General features: G+C 40.3%; 1 protein-coding gene across 3 annotated transcripts in view; it reads left to right on the forward strand.

Moving 5' to 3' along the window:
• The window catches only part of cnksr3 (cnksr family member 3), a 190771-nt gene extending 174742 nt beyond the window's left edge, over positions 1 to 16029 (forward strand). For 2 of the 3 annotated variants that reach the window (XM_072581041.1, XM_072581043.1), the window contains 3 exons: positions 1086 to 1291; positions 8224 to 8313; positions 12602 to 16029. In XM_072581041.1, the coding sequence (XP_072437142.1) occupies positions 1086 to 1291; positions 8224 to 8313; positions 12602 to 12873 (568 nt within the window). In that variant the 3' untranslated portion in view covers positions 12874 to 16029. The remainder of the gene's footprint in view (positions 1 to 1085; positions 1292 to 8223; positions 8314 to 12601) is intronic. The other variant, XM_072581042.1, reaches the window with a different exon arrangement.
• The last annotated feature ends 1965 nt before the right edge of the window (positions 16030 to 17994 follow it).

Below are 17994 nucleotides of genomic sequence, written 5' to 3' on the forward strand. Positions count from 1 at the left end.
TAAATCAAGAGTGAGGCAGTGGTTCCAATTCAGTTGGATATGAACTTTCAGCATCTTGTGCAATTAAAAGGCAGGTAGAGTTGTCCTTTATATTTTGGTAGGAATGTCAAGTGTATTACAATAGGTATATTATCCAACAAAACTTTGTCCAAAGATTATCATTTTCTCAGCATGGCAATGTTTCCTTGAAACAATGTTTTAGAAATCTGTTCTAATCAGCACAGAGTGGGAAACTTGAAAACTCTTGGCTTTTTGAATTGCAATTGATACCTCTTCTGTAGTTTTTTATGCTTCTAATTTTGATTTGGAGTGCCCTTTTCTCTAGCAAATTATGTACCAACTTTACATCTTTAAAATACAAGTCACGTCTGCTGCTTAGAGGTAGCCTTTAATTTTAATCTTAATAATTTAATGCAGCATGTTGGTCTAATCTTGCCCCCCAGTATGATAAGTAATTAAACTCTATACATTTTTAATCTGCCAGTATATCTGTCACATTACTGACATTCCTGGCTTCTGAGTGTAGAGATTTTTCCATTATTAGTTTGTGGTTTTCAAACTTTACCTTATGAGCAACTACCAATAAAGTCTGAGGATTCCCTTGCCCTAACTTCTGAAAATTAGTAACCAAAGGCAAACAATACTGTTATGGTAAAGATTTTCAATTTGGTGCTGTAAAAGGACATTTGTGCCGTGTTTCTGGGACAACATCTTGATGCATGCTATATGAGTCCTCCCCAGCCATGAGTTTGGTGCGCTTGTTCAATTGTAAATCTGTCCTGATCTGAAAGACTGCATGTTAGTTTAGCTGCAATTAGTGTGTGAAAGTTGTGGGTTAAAACACAGGGAGTGCCATATTTACCCACATTACCTTAAAAGTGTAATTTCTTATGGATGAAGCACTTATTTCTGGCAATATAATTAAAAATGTACATTCTTGCTTTTCACTTAATTTTTTTTATTAGGTATAACTAATGATATTTTTAGTAATCGAACAAAATGTGCTATTTTGTTTCAGCAATTGTTTATGCAACCATGGATGTAAAAAGATTGTAAATAAGTTGATGTTTTATCCTCACATTCAGAAATAACCAGGGTGACCTGGATTATGAAGAGGTCAGCAAGCATGGACCAGTCAGGCCTGTACCAAAGGGTTCTGAGTCTCCCAATTCTTTCCTTGATCAAGAATACCAGAGGCGGCGGTTTACCATTGCAGAATATGATCAATTGCCCCCATATGCATTTGAAGTGCCTAAACCCACCAGGATGCGGGATAAGACACAGCAATATGGTTTGTTATTTTTCATGTCTTCTGAAATTGTGATTGATTTTTACTTAACTCTCCAAATCTCCTTGCAACCAGTAATTCCAAAATTCCTGGCTCATTGGACAGTTTATCCATGTTTTCAACAGTGTTACTGAAGGTTGAGGTCATTTGCATAGGATGTCTTTAATGTTCCTCAACATAGGATTCAGATAATATCTTTAAATCATCAGCAAATTTTAAAAGCTGGTTTTCTTTGAGGGTGTGGCAACAGAAGTTTGGCAGTATTGCAGCTTGATAGTATTTTTGAATTTCCCTTAAGGCCATTCCTCTGCAAAGTCTAATGTGAAAAATATTTGGAAATATTTTTAAATGGATATGTAGGAGCACATTAAAGAGTTTGACATTTAGTTGAAAGAATATTACCAGTGGAGTTTTACAGGGGCCTGTTTTGGGACTTGTGTTTAAAATCTTCATAAGTAGAAGAGATCTGGAGCTAGGAGTAACAAGTACAGTGACTGAATTTGTAGATGACACAAAGTGAAAGGAGATGGAAGACTCTAAACCCGAACAAAATGGAAAATGTGAATGTTCCCTGAAATTTGACATGTAGCAAATGAAATTCACTTTCGAGAACTGGAAAGGTTCACATGCGGACAAAAAAATTCCAAAAAGCACTTAACTCATTGGCAGGAAAATGTGTGCACAAAAAAAAAATTCTGTATTTCTGATTGCTGAAAAATTGAAGCAAATGCAACCGTGTTGGTGGTAGTGAATGAAAACAATATTGGAATTTATTGGAAATTCAAGCTACTGAAAGAATCCCGTTACTTTTTAAATCATTGTTACAATTGCATTTTTGAGTATGGCAATCCATAATTGTCACCTGTCGGTCCTTTCATAAGTGAAGTGTCAGATCTCTGTGGAAGTCCATGGAATGGGCCGTTTATTGTCATTGTGCTTGGGCAAACCTCAGCAGCTGTTTCACCTCTGGCCTTTCTGTAGGCACATTGCATGTTGCAGACTTAGTGTAGGTGGTCTTTAAAATCTGCGGAACTAAATTTCAGTGCTTGCAACCACCAATTTACTGTGAATGCTGTTCCAAGGAAATTTGGAAGGACTTTTTAAAAATGTCATTTAATACTATAAATCTTGTTTGCCCGGTGACAAATCCCCACAGAAGATCTACCTGACAATTCTACAACTGCTCTCATTTCTGCTTTACACAAAAGATACTGCAACAATTGAAAGGAAAAACAAGAAAGAAACCAGAATGAGTGAAGGGTTAGATTGAGCAATTGTGTAAATTTGAGGGAGAAAAGTTATCATATCTTGACCTTTCTAATTTTCCTATCACAAATACATCTGTCCATGACAGATTGGAGGCAAGAATGACCACTTCTTTGTGCTTGTGGTGATGAAGTCCCATCTCCACATTGAGCATGCTCTCCATCATGTTGTATGGCACAACCACCGTGCTAAATGGGGTAGATTCAGAACAAATCCAATAACTCATTGTGGCACCCGAGAGACACTATAGGCCATTAGCAATGGCAGAATTGTGTTAAACCCTCCATCTGCAACCTCTTGACCTAACATATCCCTCACTCTGCCATTATGGTTGCTCAATGAAGAGTACTGGAAGGCATGGGCAGTATGTTAACTTGGTGAAGCAATGGCATCAGGAATATTTGGATTTCAGACAATGATAGCAGTATTGGATAGATATAGTAACCCATAACTAATCCTTAAGCTCTAGTCCTACCCCTTCCAGTGGGAATATTTAATTGCCAATCAACATATAGGATGAGAGTCTACATCTATCGCCATCCTCATCAGTGGGGAAGCCTCTCATATCCATGCGAAAGATGGGTCTGTCTTCAGCCAGAAGTGACCAATTGCTGATCCATCTCACCTGAAGCCCCCAATATCTCAGCTGTCTGTCTTCAGCCAATTTGATTCACTCTGATTTTAAAAAAGACGGCTGAAGCCTCTAGATACTTCGAAGGATGTGTGCCCAAAAAGAAATTCCAGCAATCATGGTGGTTACTGGTCGTTGAACCCTTGTGCTCCAGAACTAGCTATGCGCCTGGCCAAGCTGTTCAGGGCAGCTCCTATATTAGTATTAATTGGTAGATTGGTTTGGCATAGCTAGTTTGCAGCTCCATTATAATTTGTATTATACAACAACTAAGGTGATTTGAATGCAAGCCCCTATGTTTGGTCTTTTTTTCTCTTTCCATACCTATGTTTCTGTACTCATTGTTATCTAATACCTTGATAAATTAGATGTGATTATCAATTTGTATATTTAAAACTTTTTTAGAAGTCCCATGACATCAGGTCAAAGTTCGACAAGATAATTATCTTGCCATTATCTCTCTGCCTATAAATTCTGTGCCTGTGTGCTTACCTCCACTCCCAACTGATGAAAAGGCAGCGCTCTAAACGCTTGTGATTTTAAATAAACCTGTCTGACTATAAACCTGGTGAGGTGTGACTTCTGACTTTGCCCACCCCAGTCCAACACTGGCATCTCCATAGCTTAGAAATTTGTTTTAATATTTGGGGGGTGGGGAGGGAGGGAGAGAGGTGGCATGGTAATTGATCAATTTTTAAATCGGTGACAATCAGCTTTTCAAAGGTTCAAAAATTAATAAGTTCAATGCATTTTGTTGAAGCGTTTCATCTTTTATTCATCAGATGTTTTTGTAAGAAAATCAATTCAAGGGGCAAACCAGAATTTGTAGTGCATGAAAGGAGAGTGCTGATTAATTGGCAAGTGTACTTTAAATGGTCACAATATAGTCATGAAGAATGCATCCGTTAATGCTGATTGATAGTTAACTGCCCAGCCTTATTAAATTTTAAACCAGTCTGATTGACTTTGACTTTGGTTAGGGCATTGCAGTGAGAAATCTATATTGTTGAGTTCAAACAGGTGCAATGCAAAGAACAGGGCTTTGTGTGTTAACATCTGTAGCTTCCAGTATATGTAAGTGCACCACACTGTGAGCCAGACTGACGATCCTAAATTGTCAGCAGAATTCTTTGCACGTTCCGGATTATCCAGAAAACACCAAATTGCAGAATTGGATGAAATGTTGAACTTTGTTAGTTTTGCAAGTGTAGGTCGGTTGCTTGTGGCCAAATTCCTTGGCAATTCACAAAGATAATGTTGTTTGATACAATATGTTGCTATCAAGCCAGAAAGAGGTTTTGCTAATCACACAAATGCAATGTTGCATATGAATGTCATTACCAGCATGATGCCAGATATGTAGTTTATACATCCCAAAGGCTGGCTGATTATTTCAAATAGCATGTCGTTTGCGATATTTGCAAGGAACCAGATATTGAGCGTACCTGAGCAGCTTGCACTTTGAAAATCAATGCCAAACATTAGATGAGGATCTGGAGAGTTAGTTTTGATGTCCAAGCAAATGATATATCCCCATTTAGCACAAACGAAACAGTGTCATCTAATCATTATCATGTTATTTTTGGGAGCTTGCTGTGTGTAATTTGGTTGTTGTTTCTTTTACTTTACAGTAGTGATTACACTTCAGAAGTATTTAATTAACTTTGGAATAGCCTGAAAAGTGCTACATAAATGCAAATCTGACTCCTTTTGAGAGACATTAAACGGAGGACCTTCAATCTTCTCAGATGGATACAAACAATCTTTTGGAGCTGTTTTGCATAGCAGCACAGTTCCATCAATGGTCTAGTCAATAATTGTCCCTCAACAAAAATCCCTGAGTTAGATACCCTGGCCACTATTTCATTGGCTGCAGAGCACTTTGGAAAATCCTGTGTGTGTGAACCTTCTACGTTATTTTAAATCTGTCTTCAGATGCAAGTTTGCTCGCTGAACTGGAAGGTTCATTTTCAGACGTTTTGTCACCATACTAGGAGCCTTCACCGGAGGCTCACTTATGATATTACCTAGTAGGGTGATGAAATGTCTGAAAATGAACCTTCCAGCTCAGCGAGCAAACTTACATCTGGAACCTCAATCTGAGGTACAAATGTTTTCAAAAAGTCTATCTTTATTGGTATTTTTTAAAATGTAGGACTTGCCAAAATAAAGCATAGAAACCACGTTCAAAAAGTATGGAACATGTGGGACCGAGTTTCAAAGTTGCAATACATTCTGAAGATTTGTATCAAGCTATTTGGCCTGTGGTTTTGTAGTTGGGTTGTGTTATTTAAAGCTGAAAATGCATTGCTGGAAAAGCGCAGCAGGTCAGGCAGCATCCAAGGAGCAGGAGAATCGACGTTTCAGGCATGAGCCCTTCTTCAGGAATGAGGAAAGTGTGTCCAGCAGGCTAAGATAAAAGGTAGGGAGGAGGGACTTGGGGGAGGGGCGTTGGAAATGCGATAGGTGGAAGGAGGTTAAGGTGAGGGTGATAGGCCGGGGTGGGGGCGGAGAGGTCAGGAAGAAGATTGCAGGTTAGGAAGGTGGTGCTGAGTTCGAGGGTTGGAACTGAGACCAGGTGGGGGGAGGGAAATTAGGAAACTGGAGAAATCTGAGTTCATCCCTTGTGGTTGGAGGGTTCCTAAGCGGAAGATGAGGCGCTCTTCCTCCAGCCGTCATTTTGCTATGGTCTAGCGATGGAGGAGTCCAAGGACCTGCATGTCTTTGGTGGAGTGGGAGGGGGAGTTGAAGTGTTGGGGTACGGGGTGGTTGGGTTGGTTGGTCCGGGTGTCCCAGAGGTGGTCTCTGAAACGTTCCGCAAATAGGCGGCCTGTCTCCCCAATATAGAGGAGGCCACATCAGGTGCAGCGGATGCAGTAAATGATGTGTGTGGAGGTGCAGGTGAATTTGTGGTGGATATGGAAGGATCCCTTGGGGCCTTGGAGGGAAGTAAGGGGGGAGGTGTGGGCACAAGTTTTGCATTTCTTGCGGTTGCAGGGGAAGGTGCCGGGTGTGGAGGTTGGGTTGGTGGGGGGTGTAGACCTGATGAGGGAGTCATTGAGGGAGTGGTCTTTTCGGAACGCTGATAGGGGAGGGGAGGGAAATATGTCCCTGGTGGTGGGGTCCATTTGGAGGTGGCGGAAATGACGGCGGATGATATGCTGTACATGGAGGTTGGTGGGGTGGTAGGTGAGGACCAGTGGGGTTCAGTCCTGGTGGTGATTGGAGGGGCGGGGCTCAAGGGCGGAGGAGCGGGAAGTGGAAGAGATGCAGTGGAGGGCATCGTCGATCACATCGGGGGGGAAATTGCGGTCCTTGAAGAAGGTGGCCATCTGGGTTGTACGGTATTGGAACTGGTCCTCCTGGGAGCAGATGCGGCCGAGACGAAGGAATTGGGAATATGGAATGGCGTTTTTACAGGGGGCAGGGTGGGAGGAGGTGTAGTCTAGGTAGTTGTGGGAGTCGGTTGGTTTATAGTAAATGTCCATGTTGATTCGGTCGCCCAAGATAGAGATGGAGAGGTCTAGGAAGGGGAGGGAGGAGTCTGAGACGGTCCAGGTAAATTTGAGGTTGGGGTGAAAGGTGTTGGTAAAGTGGATGAACTGTTCAACTTCCTCGTGGGAGCACGAGGCAGCGCCAATACAGTCATCGATGTAGCGGAGGAAAAGGTGGTGCCAGTGTGGCTGCGGAAGATGGACTGTTCCACATATCGTACGAAGAGGCAGGCATAGCTGGGGCCCATGCGGGTGCCCATGGCTACTCCGTTGGTTTGGAGGAAGTGGGAGGATTGAAAAGAGAAGTTGTTCAGGGTGAGGATCAGTTCAGTCAGTCAGAACCCCACTGGACATCGCCACCAGGACAGAACCCCACTGGTCCTCACCTACCACCCCACCAACCTCGATGTCCAACGTATCATCCATCATCATTTCCGCCACCTCCAAACGGACTCCACCACCAGGGATCTATTTCCCTCCCCTTCCCTATCAGCGTTCCGAAAAGACCACTCCCTCTGTGACTCCCTCGTCAGGTCCATACCCCCACCAACCCAATCTCCACTCCCAGCACCTTCCCCTGCAACTGCAAGAAATGCAAAACTTGCGCCCACACCTCCCCCCTTACTTCCCTCCAAGGCCCCAAGGGATCCTTCCATATCCGTCACAAATTCACCTGCACCTCCACACACATCATTTACTGCATCCGCTGCACCCGATGTGGCCTCCTCTATATTGGGGAGACTGCAGCCTACTAGCGGAACATTTCAGAGAACACCTCTGGGACACCCGGACTAACCAACCCTACCACCCCGTGGCTCAACACTTCAACTCTCCCTCCCACTCCACCAAGCACATGCAGGTCCTTGGACTCCTCCATCACCAGACCAACACGATGGCTGGAGGAAGAGCGCCTCATCTTCCCTTAGGAACCCTCCAACCACAAATGTTGAACTCAGATTTCTCCAGTTTCCTCATTTCCCCTCCCCCCACCTTGAGACAAGGTCTCAGTCCCAACCCTCGAACTCAGCACCACCTTCCTAACCTGCAATCTTCTTCCTGACCTCTCCGTCCCCATCCCCACTCCGGCCTACCACCCTCACCTTAACAACCTTCCACCTATTGCATTTCCAATGCACCTCCCCCAAGTCCCTCCTCCCTACCTTTTATCTTAGCCTGCTGGACACATTTTCCTCATTCCTGAAGAAGGGCTCATGCCCGAACCATCGATTCTCCTGTTCCTTGGATGCTGCCTGACCTGCTGCGCTTTTTCAGCAACACATTTTCAGCTCTGATCTCCAGCATCTGCAGTCCTCACTTTCTCCTTGTGTTATTTAAAACTCACTTTTAAAATCAATGTGAAAGCCAGCTTAAGTTAGGCTCGGGGTAACTTCATATAGTTTCATTCCTGCCATTTTTCTGAAAGACGAGTAAATTAATACTTGAACTTTTTTGTAAGTGCAAAATCTTTGGTCAAAGAATTTGAGAGAATGTTTGACTTATCAGGAAGTGGCGTGCTCAGAAATTTAAAATGTTGCTATTAACAGGAAGACCACGACCTCTGTCAATGCCGGTGAGTGGGAGCTGGATGGCTGCAGTTGAAGCTTGTTCAAGGCCCAGAGTGGAAGGAAGGAAAGGTTTGTTAAAAGTCTACAGTTATGCTCTTAAAAAAAGAGACACGTTGGATTCAATGTGAACTCTTTGTCTTTCCTCTAGTATACAGTTGTTGTTTATGGCTGTCTCCTTAATGTGTGCAGAATATTTGAGTTTCTAGATGTCCAAGTAATATTAAAATTATCTTATTGAAAAGCCTTGTGGCAAAATGTGATGTGATCTATATGGACTTCAGTAAGGTGTTCGACAAGGTTCCCCATGGGACACTGGCTCGCAAGGTTAGATCTCACGGAATACAGGGAGAACTAGCCATTTGGATATAGAACTGGCTCAAAGGTAGAAGGTGGTGGTGGAGTGTTGTTTTTCAAACTGGAGGCCTGTGACCAGTTGAGTGCCACAAGAATCTGTGCTGGGTCTTCTACTTTTTGTCATTTTATATAAATGATTTGGATGTGAGCTTAAGAGGTATAGTCAGGAAGTTTGCAGATGACGCCAAAATTGGAGGTGTAGTGGACAGCGAAGAAGGTTACCTCACATTACAACAGGAATCTTGATCAGATGGGCCAGTGGGCTGAGATGTGGCAGATGGAGTTTAATTCCGATAAATGCGAGGTGCTGCATTTTGGGAAAGCAAGTCTTAGCAGGACTTCTACACTTAATGGTAAGGTCCTCTGGAGTGTTGCTGAACAAAGAGACCTTGAAGTCCAAGTTCATAACTCCTTGAAAGTAGAGTCGCAGGTAGATAGGATAGTGAAGAAGGTGTTTGGTATGCTTTCTTTTATTGGTCAGAGTATTGAGTACAGCAGTTGGGAAATCATGTTGCAGCTGTACAGGACATTGGTTAAGCCACTGTTGGAATATTGCATGCAATTCTGGTCTCCTTCCTATCGGAACGATGTTGTGAAACTTGAAAGGGTTCAGAAAAGACTTACAAGGATGTTGCCAGGGTTGGAGGATTTGAGCTACAGGGAGAGTTTGAACAGGGTGGGGCTGTTTTTTCTGGAACGTTGGAGGCTGAGGGGTGACCTTATAGAGGTTTACAATTATAAGGGGCATGGATAGGATAAATAGACAAAGTCTTTTCCCTGGGGTTGGGGAGTCCAGAACTAGAGGGCATAGGTTTAGGGTGAGAGGGCAAAGATATAAAAGAGACCTAAGGGGCAACTTTTTCACACAGAGGGTGGTATGGAATGAGCTGCCAGAGGAATTGGTGGAGCCTGGTACAATTGTAACATTTAAAAGGCGTTTGGATGGGTATATGAATAGGAAGGGTTTGGAGGGATATGGGCCGGGTGCTGGCAGGTAGGACTAGATTGGGTTGGGATATCTGGTCGGCATGGACTGGTTGGACCGAAGGGTCTGTTTCCATGCTGTACATCTCTACAACTGTATGATTCTAAATCACAGTAAAATAGCTGTTCTGTAGAATGGTCCCTGGAGCTGCCATAGATGCAGGTACAGGTTATTACATGCTTGTGTATTCTGTCTAACTCCTGGGCATCATTGTCAAAACAGTTGCTCTGCAATGCTGCCTTCCCCTTTTGCACTCCTGCCCTGCTCTCCACCCCCTCCCCCCCCCCCAAAACCCTGCACACTCTTCATTCTTCCTGCCCCCACCCCTGACCGCAATCTTTAAGCCATGCATTTAATTCCTTTACTTTATTCACCCTGTGCCATTTTGCCCATAGCTCTGATAATAATCCTGAGATTATCACCTTGGAAGTTCTTCATTCTTATTTAGCTCCCAACTATTCAGAATCTTTCAGCAGAACCTTCTTTCCAGTCTTATTAGTGTCATTAGCATTAATGCTGACAACCACAACTGAACCCTCCAGCTCCGAGACATCTTTAATGCTAAGGCAGGCAGCACAACCATTAGGACTCCTACTCAGACCTGTAGAGAACAGGATCTATCTCCCTAATTACTACCTCTACCACTACTACATTCCTACCTCCAAGTGTACTCCCTGTTTGTGGTCATGTCGCTGATCCTTCCTGTAGTCTCAACTCTAATTCTCATGCGTTAAGAGAACCTTGTGACTGTTAAAACAATTTCAGGGACTAAGGCTGCTCTAGAGCTGTCCCTTTACCTGCCTCATGTACAATCATGCTCCCTAATCTTTGATCACAGATCGAGTTTGAAATGCCTAATCGAAGCGATGTGAATGCCACCTGGAGCAAAGTTTCCAACTAACTTGCCCTTTTCTGTTGTGGTGCGATGTCTGCAGTTTGGACTCCCAGAATTTGGGGTGGCATGGTGGTTCAGTGGTTAGCACTGCTGCCTCACAGCGCCAAAGACCCAGATTCGATTCCCGCCTCAGGTGACTGTCCATGTGTGGAGTTTGTACATTCTCCCCGTGTCTGCTTGGGTTTCCTCCAGGTGCTGCAGTTTCCTCCCACACACCTAGTGTTAGGTGTATTTGTCGGAGGAAAATGGGTCTCGGTGGTTTACTCTTTGGAGGGTTGGTGTGGACATGTTGGGCCGAAGGGCCTGTTTCCACGCTGTAGGGAATCCAATCCAAACTTAAATTGCGTTAACTGCAAATGCTTGCAACAAATATATTTGCTGTAGACCAGATTTGTGTCAAGCATATGCTGTTGCATTACATCATGTGGCCTAGCGTCTCTTTAAATTATTTATTAGTCACTCCAGTATCCCTGTTCATTGGAGTGTATTGTATTACTTCTTTTTATTACCACACTCTCTCTAAATCGTGCTTCTAATCATTTTTTTCCCAGAAAGAGAGAAATGGGAAAAGCCTGGAGACTAAAGACAAACTGAAGACCTTATTTTCACTTCACAGAATAGAAATACTCAAAAATCAACTGCTTTGTTTAGGCAAAAAACAGCCAAATGCTTCTCGTCTTCCTCCATTGAACTCTGAGATACTTAACTTATGAAGTCTATTGTAATTCGATTCACACTAGGTTGATTACTTGTGTCCGGTCCTAACAAAGGTCCTAGCTCACTCAGTAAATGAGGATCTGAGCTTTAGTGAGTTTTTAATTAGACGACTCTTTCAATGCAACCCGTTTAAAATAAGCCTGTGCAAAGCTTCCGACTACAGACTCGTAAAAGCTGCCTATTTCTCTTTGATGCTTCTAGCCTGTAATGTCTACTTTTGAGGCACCATAGCAGCTTTGGACCCACAGATCACATCAAATTACTCTTAACTGCCATCTTGTGCAACTTGTTTGTGATTTTTAAAACATTTGCAGTGTTCTAGCCAGAAGCACAATATAGTTATGCCTTGACTGTGCATCACCCAAATTTACTTAATATTTATCAGTCAAGTACAGGAACTTTATGCTATTTCATGTATTTCAGTGATGCTCCCAATACAATATGTTGCCCTCAAATAAGTGGACCAAAATTGTGCACAATCCTCCAGGTGTGATCTCACTAATTAATGCCTTGTACTGTTGCAGCAATAAGTCCCTAATTTTATCACTTTCTTCCTTTAGCAATAAATGCCAAACTTCCATTTGGTTTCATTATTACCTGCTGTTCCTGCATATTCATTTTCTGCAATTCATGTATGAAGACACTTAAATCATTCTTCTGAAGTTTTTCTTTATTTAAACATTCAATTTGCCCTACTCTTCATCTGACCAAAATGAATAACTGCACATTTACACTTGTTAAACTTAAACTGCTAAATTTTTGCCCATTTATCTAACCTATCCATATCATTTATAAGTTTCTTATTTCTTCATTGCAACTTACTTTCCTACCTATTTTAATATCAGAGCTCGAGTGCCAGTTTAAGATTGAGACGAAATGACGAATATTTTTGAGGTTTACAAGTCTCTGGAACTCTCTTACCCAGAGAGCAGTGGAGACAGGTTCTTTGAATTTATCTAAGGCTGAGTTTGATAAATTTTCGACTGGCAAAGGAGTCTAGATTTATGGGGGACAGCAGGGAGATGGAGTTGGGACCACAGTCAGACCACACCATGATCCTATTGAATGGGGAAGCAGACTGAAAGGGCCAAATGGCCTATTGCTGCTGCCATGTACCCTCAAAACAGACTGATTTTTGTTTTACTGTGACTGGTATTTTGATGCGCTCGTACTTAAACAACCGCGCTCAAAGTCAGAAACTCTGTTTGGGTTGCAGCATATGCAGGGATACCTGCAACTCTCCCAAGTGTTGATTGATTGATTTAAAAGGATATGAAGTGAGTTGTCAAAGTAATACTTGTGAACTAAAGTAAAATGTATGAATCTAGTAAGATTTTTATATTATCAAACTTGTTTACTCTCCAAGTTTCCTTAACTTCAGTTCTAAAAGTGGCAATCTCTTTCAGGGGGTGACTATCTCTACAGATACTTCAGCAATGATAGGATTCCACCAATCAATGAAGATTGTGCTGCAGCACATATTTCTCAACCAGCCGCTGGCAGACACTCTGGAAGGGCAGTGAGCGGGAGGTATTCTGTCAGCCCTGAACCCCTCAATAGTATGGCATTCTCTAATCAGCAAGACAGACCCCAAAAAAGCAGACATTCACCAGATAAAAGCTCATCAGCACATTCAACGGTCAGTTGGATTTCAAGATTTAAGCTATTAACTCAATGAATTTTGCCTTTTGCCATTCATTTCACACTTGTGTCCAAGAGCAATATGCTAAGCTCAATGTTGACTCGTTTTGTGAGGCAATCGCTGATTAAAAATACAGCAGGCGTCACTTGGTCAATTTTTAACATCAGAGTAAAAATGCACATGTCTCAAGAGAATCGTGTTAATTGTACCTTATGCAGTGGGTTAATAGATTACAAATGCAATGTAGTTTTATCCATTTGGTTTGATTTTATAACACCACCTAATAAATGTGCAGCAAAGTTGCGTCAGTTTTTGTTCCCTCTGGAGATCCTAGACACAGGTTTTAAGTCTTAGAGTATATGAACGGAACAATGTAAAAGGATTCTGCATTGACTTTCTAAATTAGCTCTAGACTGATGTTTGTAGCATCTGCATATTTTTTTCTTCAGTAATAAGTGGAATTGGAGATTAAATTATGTTTTGCTTGTTACAGAAACTGAAAGCAGGGCAACGGTGTACATTGTTTTGCAAATGCAATTACTTTGATATGTGGATATGTATATAAAAATCTTTGTAATACATGATTCGCCAAGCAACCCATTTGTTCGAAATATCTTTCATGCCCCTCTTGTGATTAACTGATAGAGCAACCTTGTTATAATCCAAAGGAAGTGTGAATGATCTCATGAGTGAACTGCTGTTTAGATATATCAGACCACTGACCCAAGTTGTATGTGCATTGTTAGTTAGCTAAATCTTTAAAGCAATGCATTCCAAAGGGAGAGAGAAATTCTTAAAGGATATATTCAACTGGTATCACGTACCAAGCTAGATTGAGTTTTCCGATTCCTGAAATTTTTTTGGTGCTACTTGTTTTTTTAAAAATAAAATAATTGGCATCTATTATCACTTGAGTGAAATCATAGAAAATTTCAGCTCTGCAGGAGACCATTCAACATTTCAAGGCTAGCTGCTGTGAAACTATCCAGCCTCATTTTGCTTTCCAGTGCTTGGTCCATTGCCTTATAGGTTGCAGCACTTCAAGTGAATATTCAAGTAATTTTTACATTTTGAGGATTTTTTGACCCTTGCAACTTCTCAGGCAGTGGAATGAAATCTTCTCTACTCTCTGCATGGAATACTTTCTCCTCAAATTGTTTGAAAGCTCCTACCTCTCGTGACAAATTTTTGCATGAAAATGCCTGAAACTGTTAAACTCCAAGTCATTGATATACACCCAAAAAGAAAGCAAAGTACCTAGCGCTGAACCCTATACAACCCACTGGAAACAGCTTTACACAGGACTTGGTGACTGAGCAAATTTCATTCTACCATCATGCAAGTTCTAAATTTTGATACTTTTTATACTTGTATGTTTCTCTTTAGATTGCTTTATTTAATCTTGCAATCTGTCGATATTTAGACTTTGATGCTAGATTTCTCTTCTTTTTGATAGCTTTGGCACATTCTCATTGAGACTGTTCTGAAGATAGTGTTAGTTTTGCTTTCATTTTGGAATGCTGCCAATTTAGAATTGGGATAAATTGCTTATTTTCCCTTTGTGTACTTGTGTCTATTTTGCATATATGGGCCATTATTGAACAGTTTTAATTGGTCTGTAGTTGGCTTTAAGTCCAAGTCAAATATCAGTTTTTTTTATTTGGTTTATTGAAGACAGATGCTTCTGGGCATGTGAATCAGGGATGTGGAAGTTATTTGATGGACAACTTGTTTTTGTTTTCTGTAGCCAAAGATACCTGAAGAACTGTGATCAAGAAAATCCGATATTCAGATTTCAGTTCCTCAGAAGGTCATTGATTATCCTGAGTTGTGATCTATGTCTGCTCATTCCCAGCTCATAAAGACCACAATCAAAATGTTGTTCTGGAGGAACTAGATGCAATGGATGATAGAACTGACTAAAATATACTTTTCTTTAATAAAAATTCTTATTCTTTTTCCACTGCTTAATGTGCAGCTACTTCAGCAGTGAGGTAATTGAACTGTGCAAATACGTAGAGAAATTTTATAAAACAAAAATAATCTCACCCAAAGTTTGGAATGCACACTAAGTGTATGGAGTGTTTGACTCATTCAGCCAATTAGCTCTAGTTCAGAGCATCTGGGCAATTTCTTGTGATATGAATGGAAATATACATCATGTAATGAAATGAGACATCTGTACAAATCTGATCAAGAAAAATGGTGTGCATCTCTATAGTGGTGATTGTAATGATCGGGAATTTCAAGGTTTAGCCTAGAAGCGCAGTTAAATGAGACACAAACCTGCATGTGCAGTTTACTTGCCAAATAGATAATGATTCATCTGGATTACTGGATTGTGTAGATTTACAACTATTTGGATGTTAATAGAGTATTTAAATATATATAAAAATGCCTTACAGTTTTGTTTTTAACTTGTATTAATGTACAATATTCAATGGTCTACCACGGCTATCAGTGTATAAACTAATTTGTAATAAGTATGTTGATAGAAAGAGTTCAGTGACATGCCCCTTTGCTTAAATTGGCAAAATTTGCACAAGAAAGGCATACAAATATGTATATGCAAAGTTTCTGACTGCCTATAGTGTTTTTTAAAAAAACTTCTCCCCAACAAATTTCATTTCTAGAACAAGGGGAGTGGAAATGTTTCAGGGAGCCAATGTCTATTTACATTTATTTTGGGCTGAAAGAAATTAGGCAGTTATGGAGTTAAAACATAGATTAGCATTTTAAATATCATTTGGAAAGATTAATACATTTCAGAGTGTAAATAACTGTGACATTACTTTGTCTTTGTTTAAAACATGGTGTTAATACTTGCAGGATTACTGATTAAAGGTGCAGTTTCTTTTCAAAAATTGTCACTTTTCATTTTGTGTTATTTTGGTGAAGATGCTCTAATGTCTAAAGAATTGGTTCTCAAGATTCACTTACACTGGTTCGATTTCTGATGCAGAATAAATTGTATTTATTAAAAATCTGGGTGTTCCATTACATGACTAATAGTCTACAAGTCATTGCCTGCATTTATCATTCAGGTACATTGATGGAGGAAACTGGCCAAGGAGCCATTTTCTTAATGGGAACTGTTGGTGCAAATCTTCCTGTACAGACAGTGAAAAAAATGTTAACTATCTTTAATGCTACAGTCTGCATTACCAACAGTTGATGTTTCTTCTTGGCATGTACCTGGAAATTTAGTCTAATATATTTGAACAATAAAGATTTCAGAATTAAATGGTTTGTCATATTTACAAGATATGCAGCAGTTGAGATGAGGTTAATAAAGGGAGAAACTGTAAATGCGGACTTTTTTTAAATATGGAGAAGTCAAAAAGTTTTTTAAGAATAACGTTTACAGCTCACAAGTTATGGGGTTTGTTTTTATAGGTAGGGGGTGAATTATATATCTGATTTGGGTCTATGTGAAACCCAAATATGACTAAAATCATGGTTAATAAACATGAACTATGATTATTTATTTTTTTGATTTGTCCTTCATAATCTGGTCATAATTTGAATAAATAAATTCAACATTTATAAATGCTGTTATTTTTGCATGTACAATGAAATGAAGTCAGTAACATTTCCAGGATTATGCCTTGGTTCTGAAATTTTTAGACTTTGATCCTTGATAAAACAATGGTGGACTTCTACACACAAGATGCACAAAAAGTTGTTTTTCCAGATCAAAAGTCATGGGGTTATCTTCTACACGCAGTTCACTTTTACAGGAGAAAAGAGGTGTATAGGGGATCACTTAGACTACTTCTAAAGTTGGATTAACATTTGGAGCTCTGGTTGAAATGTTCCATTTGTCTTCCTGAATGCTGATGGACCTGCTGCATATTGCAACAGGAAATGACTTCACAACAGAAAATGACATCACCAACCCAAAGAAACCCAAACATATAAATAGAAAGCAAGAATTATCAGTAATGCTTTGCCCAGAGGCCCACTGAAGATGTTACCTAGTAGGGTGATGAAATGTCTGGAAATGAACCTTCTCCAGCTCAGTGAGCAAACCTACATCCAGAACCACAACCTGAGCTACAAATCTTCTCAAACATTGCAGCATATTCAAAGTTGAGAATGGTTTGTGTTAGTCAGTTGCAGAAAGAATGTTGATTCAAAATTAATAATTCGAAATGCTCAATTCTAATTAAACTAACTGATGTGTTTGATCTTTTTATCATCTTATGCTTTATGCTAAACATTTATGGTTTGTAAGTTAGAGATCCATGCACCTGTGAAACTGACATTAATGTTGAAGTGCGGCAGTTATTCATATTTACTAATATCTTATTTCTCTGAAGCTTCTGACCTCCAAGTGTTTGTCTGACCGTCATCCTATAATTTAATGGCATGATTGCAAATTGTAAATGGTTAATCATGGAGGACTGCTCTGACTTTAAATAAGACTTAAATGATATTTAAAAAAAGAACAAGAAGGCAGTCTTTGAGCCTGCAGTAAATAAAGTATAGTTTCCCAATCATCAGTAAGGAGGGATTATAAATAAATTGTCTGCAATAATCCCGCACCAAGAACACAGTTTATGATTTACTATGTTACTCGGGTGCAGTTGCCATTTGAAGGAATTGGACTTGGAGACTATTGATCTGTAGTTTTGGACATTACTAAAACATTGGAGGACCAATGTACAAAGATAACGTGGCCTTGTACCTTCACTGTACCAAAAACAAACTCTTAAAACCAATGACTTCACAACATATGTAATCAATATATTATCTAACAATTGAAATTGTTCTGCATTTACCTCAACAGTTTCTAAACTGATGACTCATCAACCTTGTGCGAGATGGCAGGCATTTATCATTGTTTAGGCTGAAAATTCATTTCGAATGTAATGGGTGCATAATTGGAATTAGTGTTTAATTCTACTCCTTCCATAAATCACTCAATGGCATTACAGTAACCTCCAACACTAATAATTCAGCACAATCTTGCCAAAGTTTGGATTATTGACTTGAGGTCCTATTGGTTCTGTGTAGTGCATTTCTAATGTGATACCTTTCTCTCTTCACTCTTCGCTGTTCATGCAAGTTTATTCATGGGGATTGAGTGTAGCTTCATAATGACAACTGATCCTGATTTCATACAAGAACACTTTCCAAAGAGGAGAGGACTGA

The sequence above is a fragment of the Chiloscyllium punctatum genome, chromosome 11, assembly GCF_047496795.1.
Source record: "Chiloscyllium punctatum isolate Juve2018m chromosome 11, sChiPun1.3, whole genome shotgun sequence".
Lineage (NCBI taxonomy): Eukaryota > Metazoa > Chordata > Chondrichthyes > Orectolobiformes > Hemiscylliidae > Chiloscyllium > Chiloscyllium punctatum.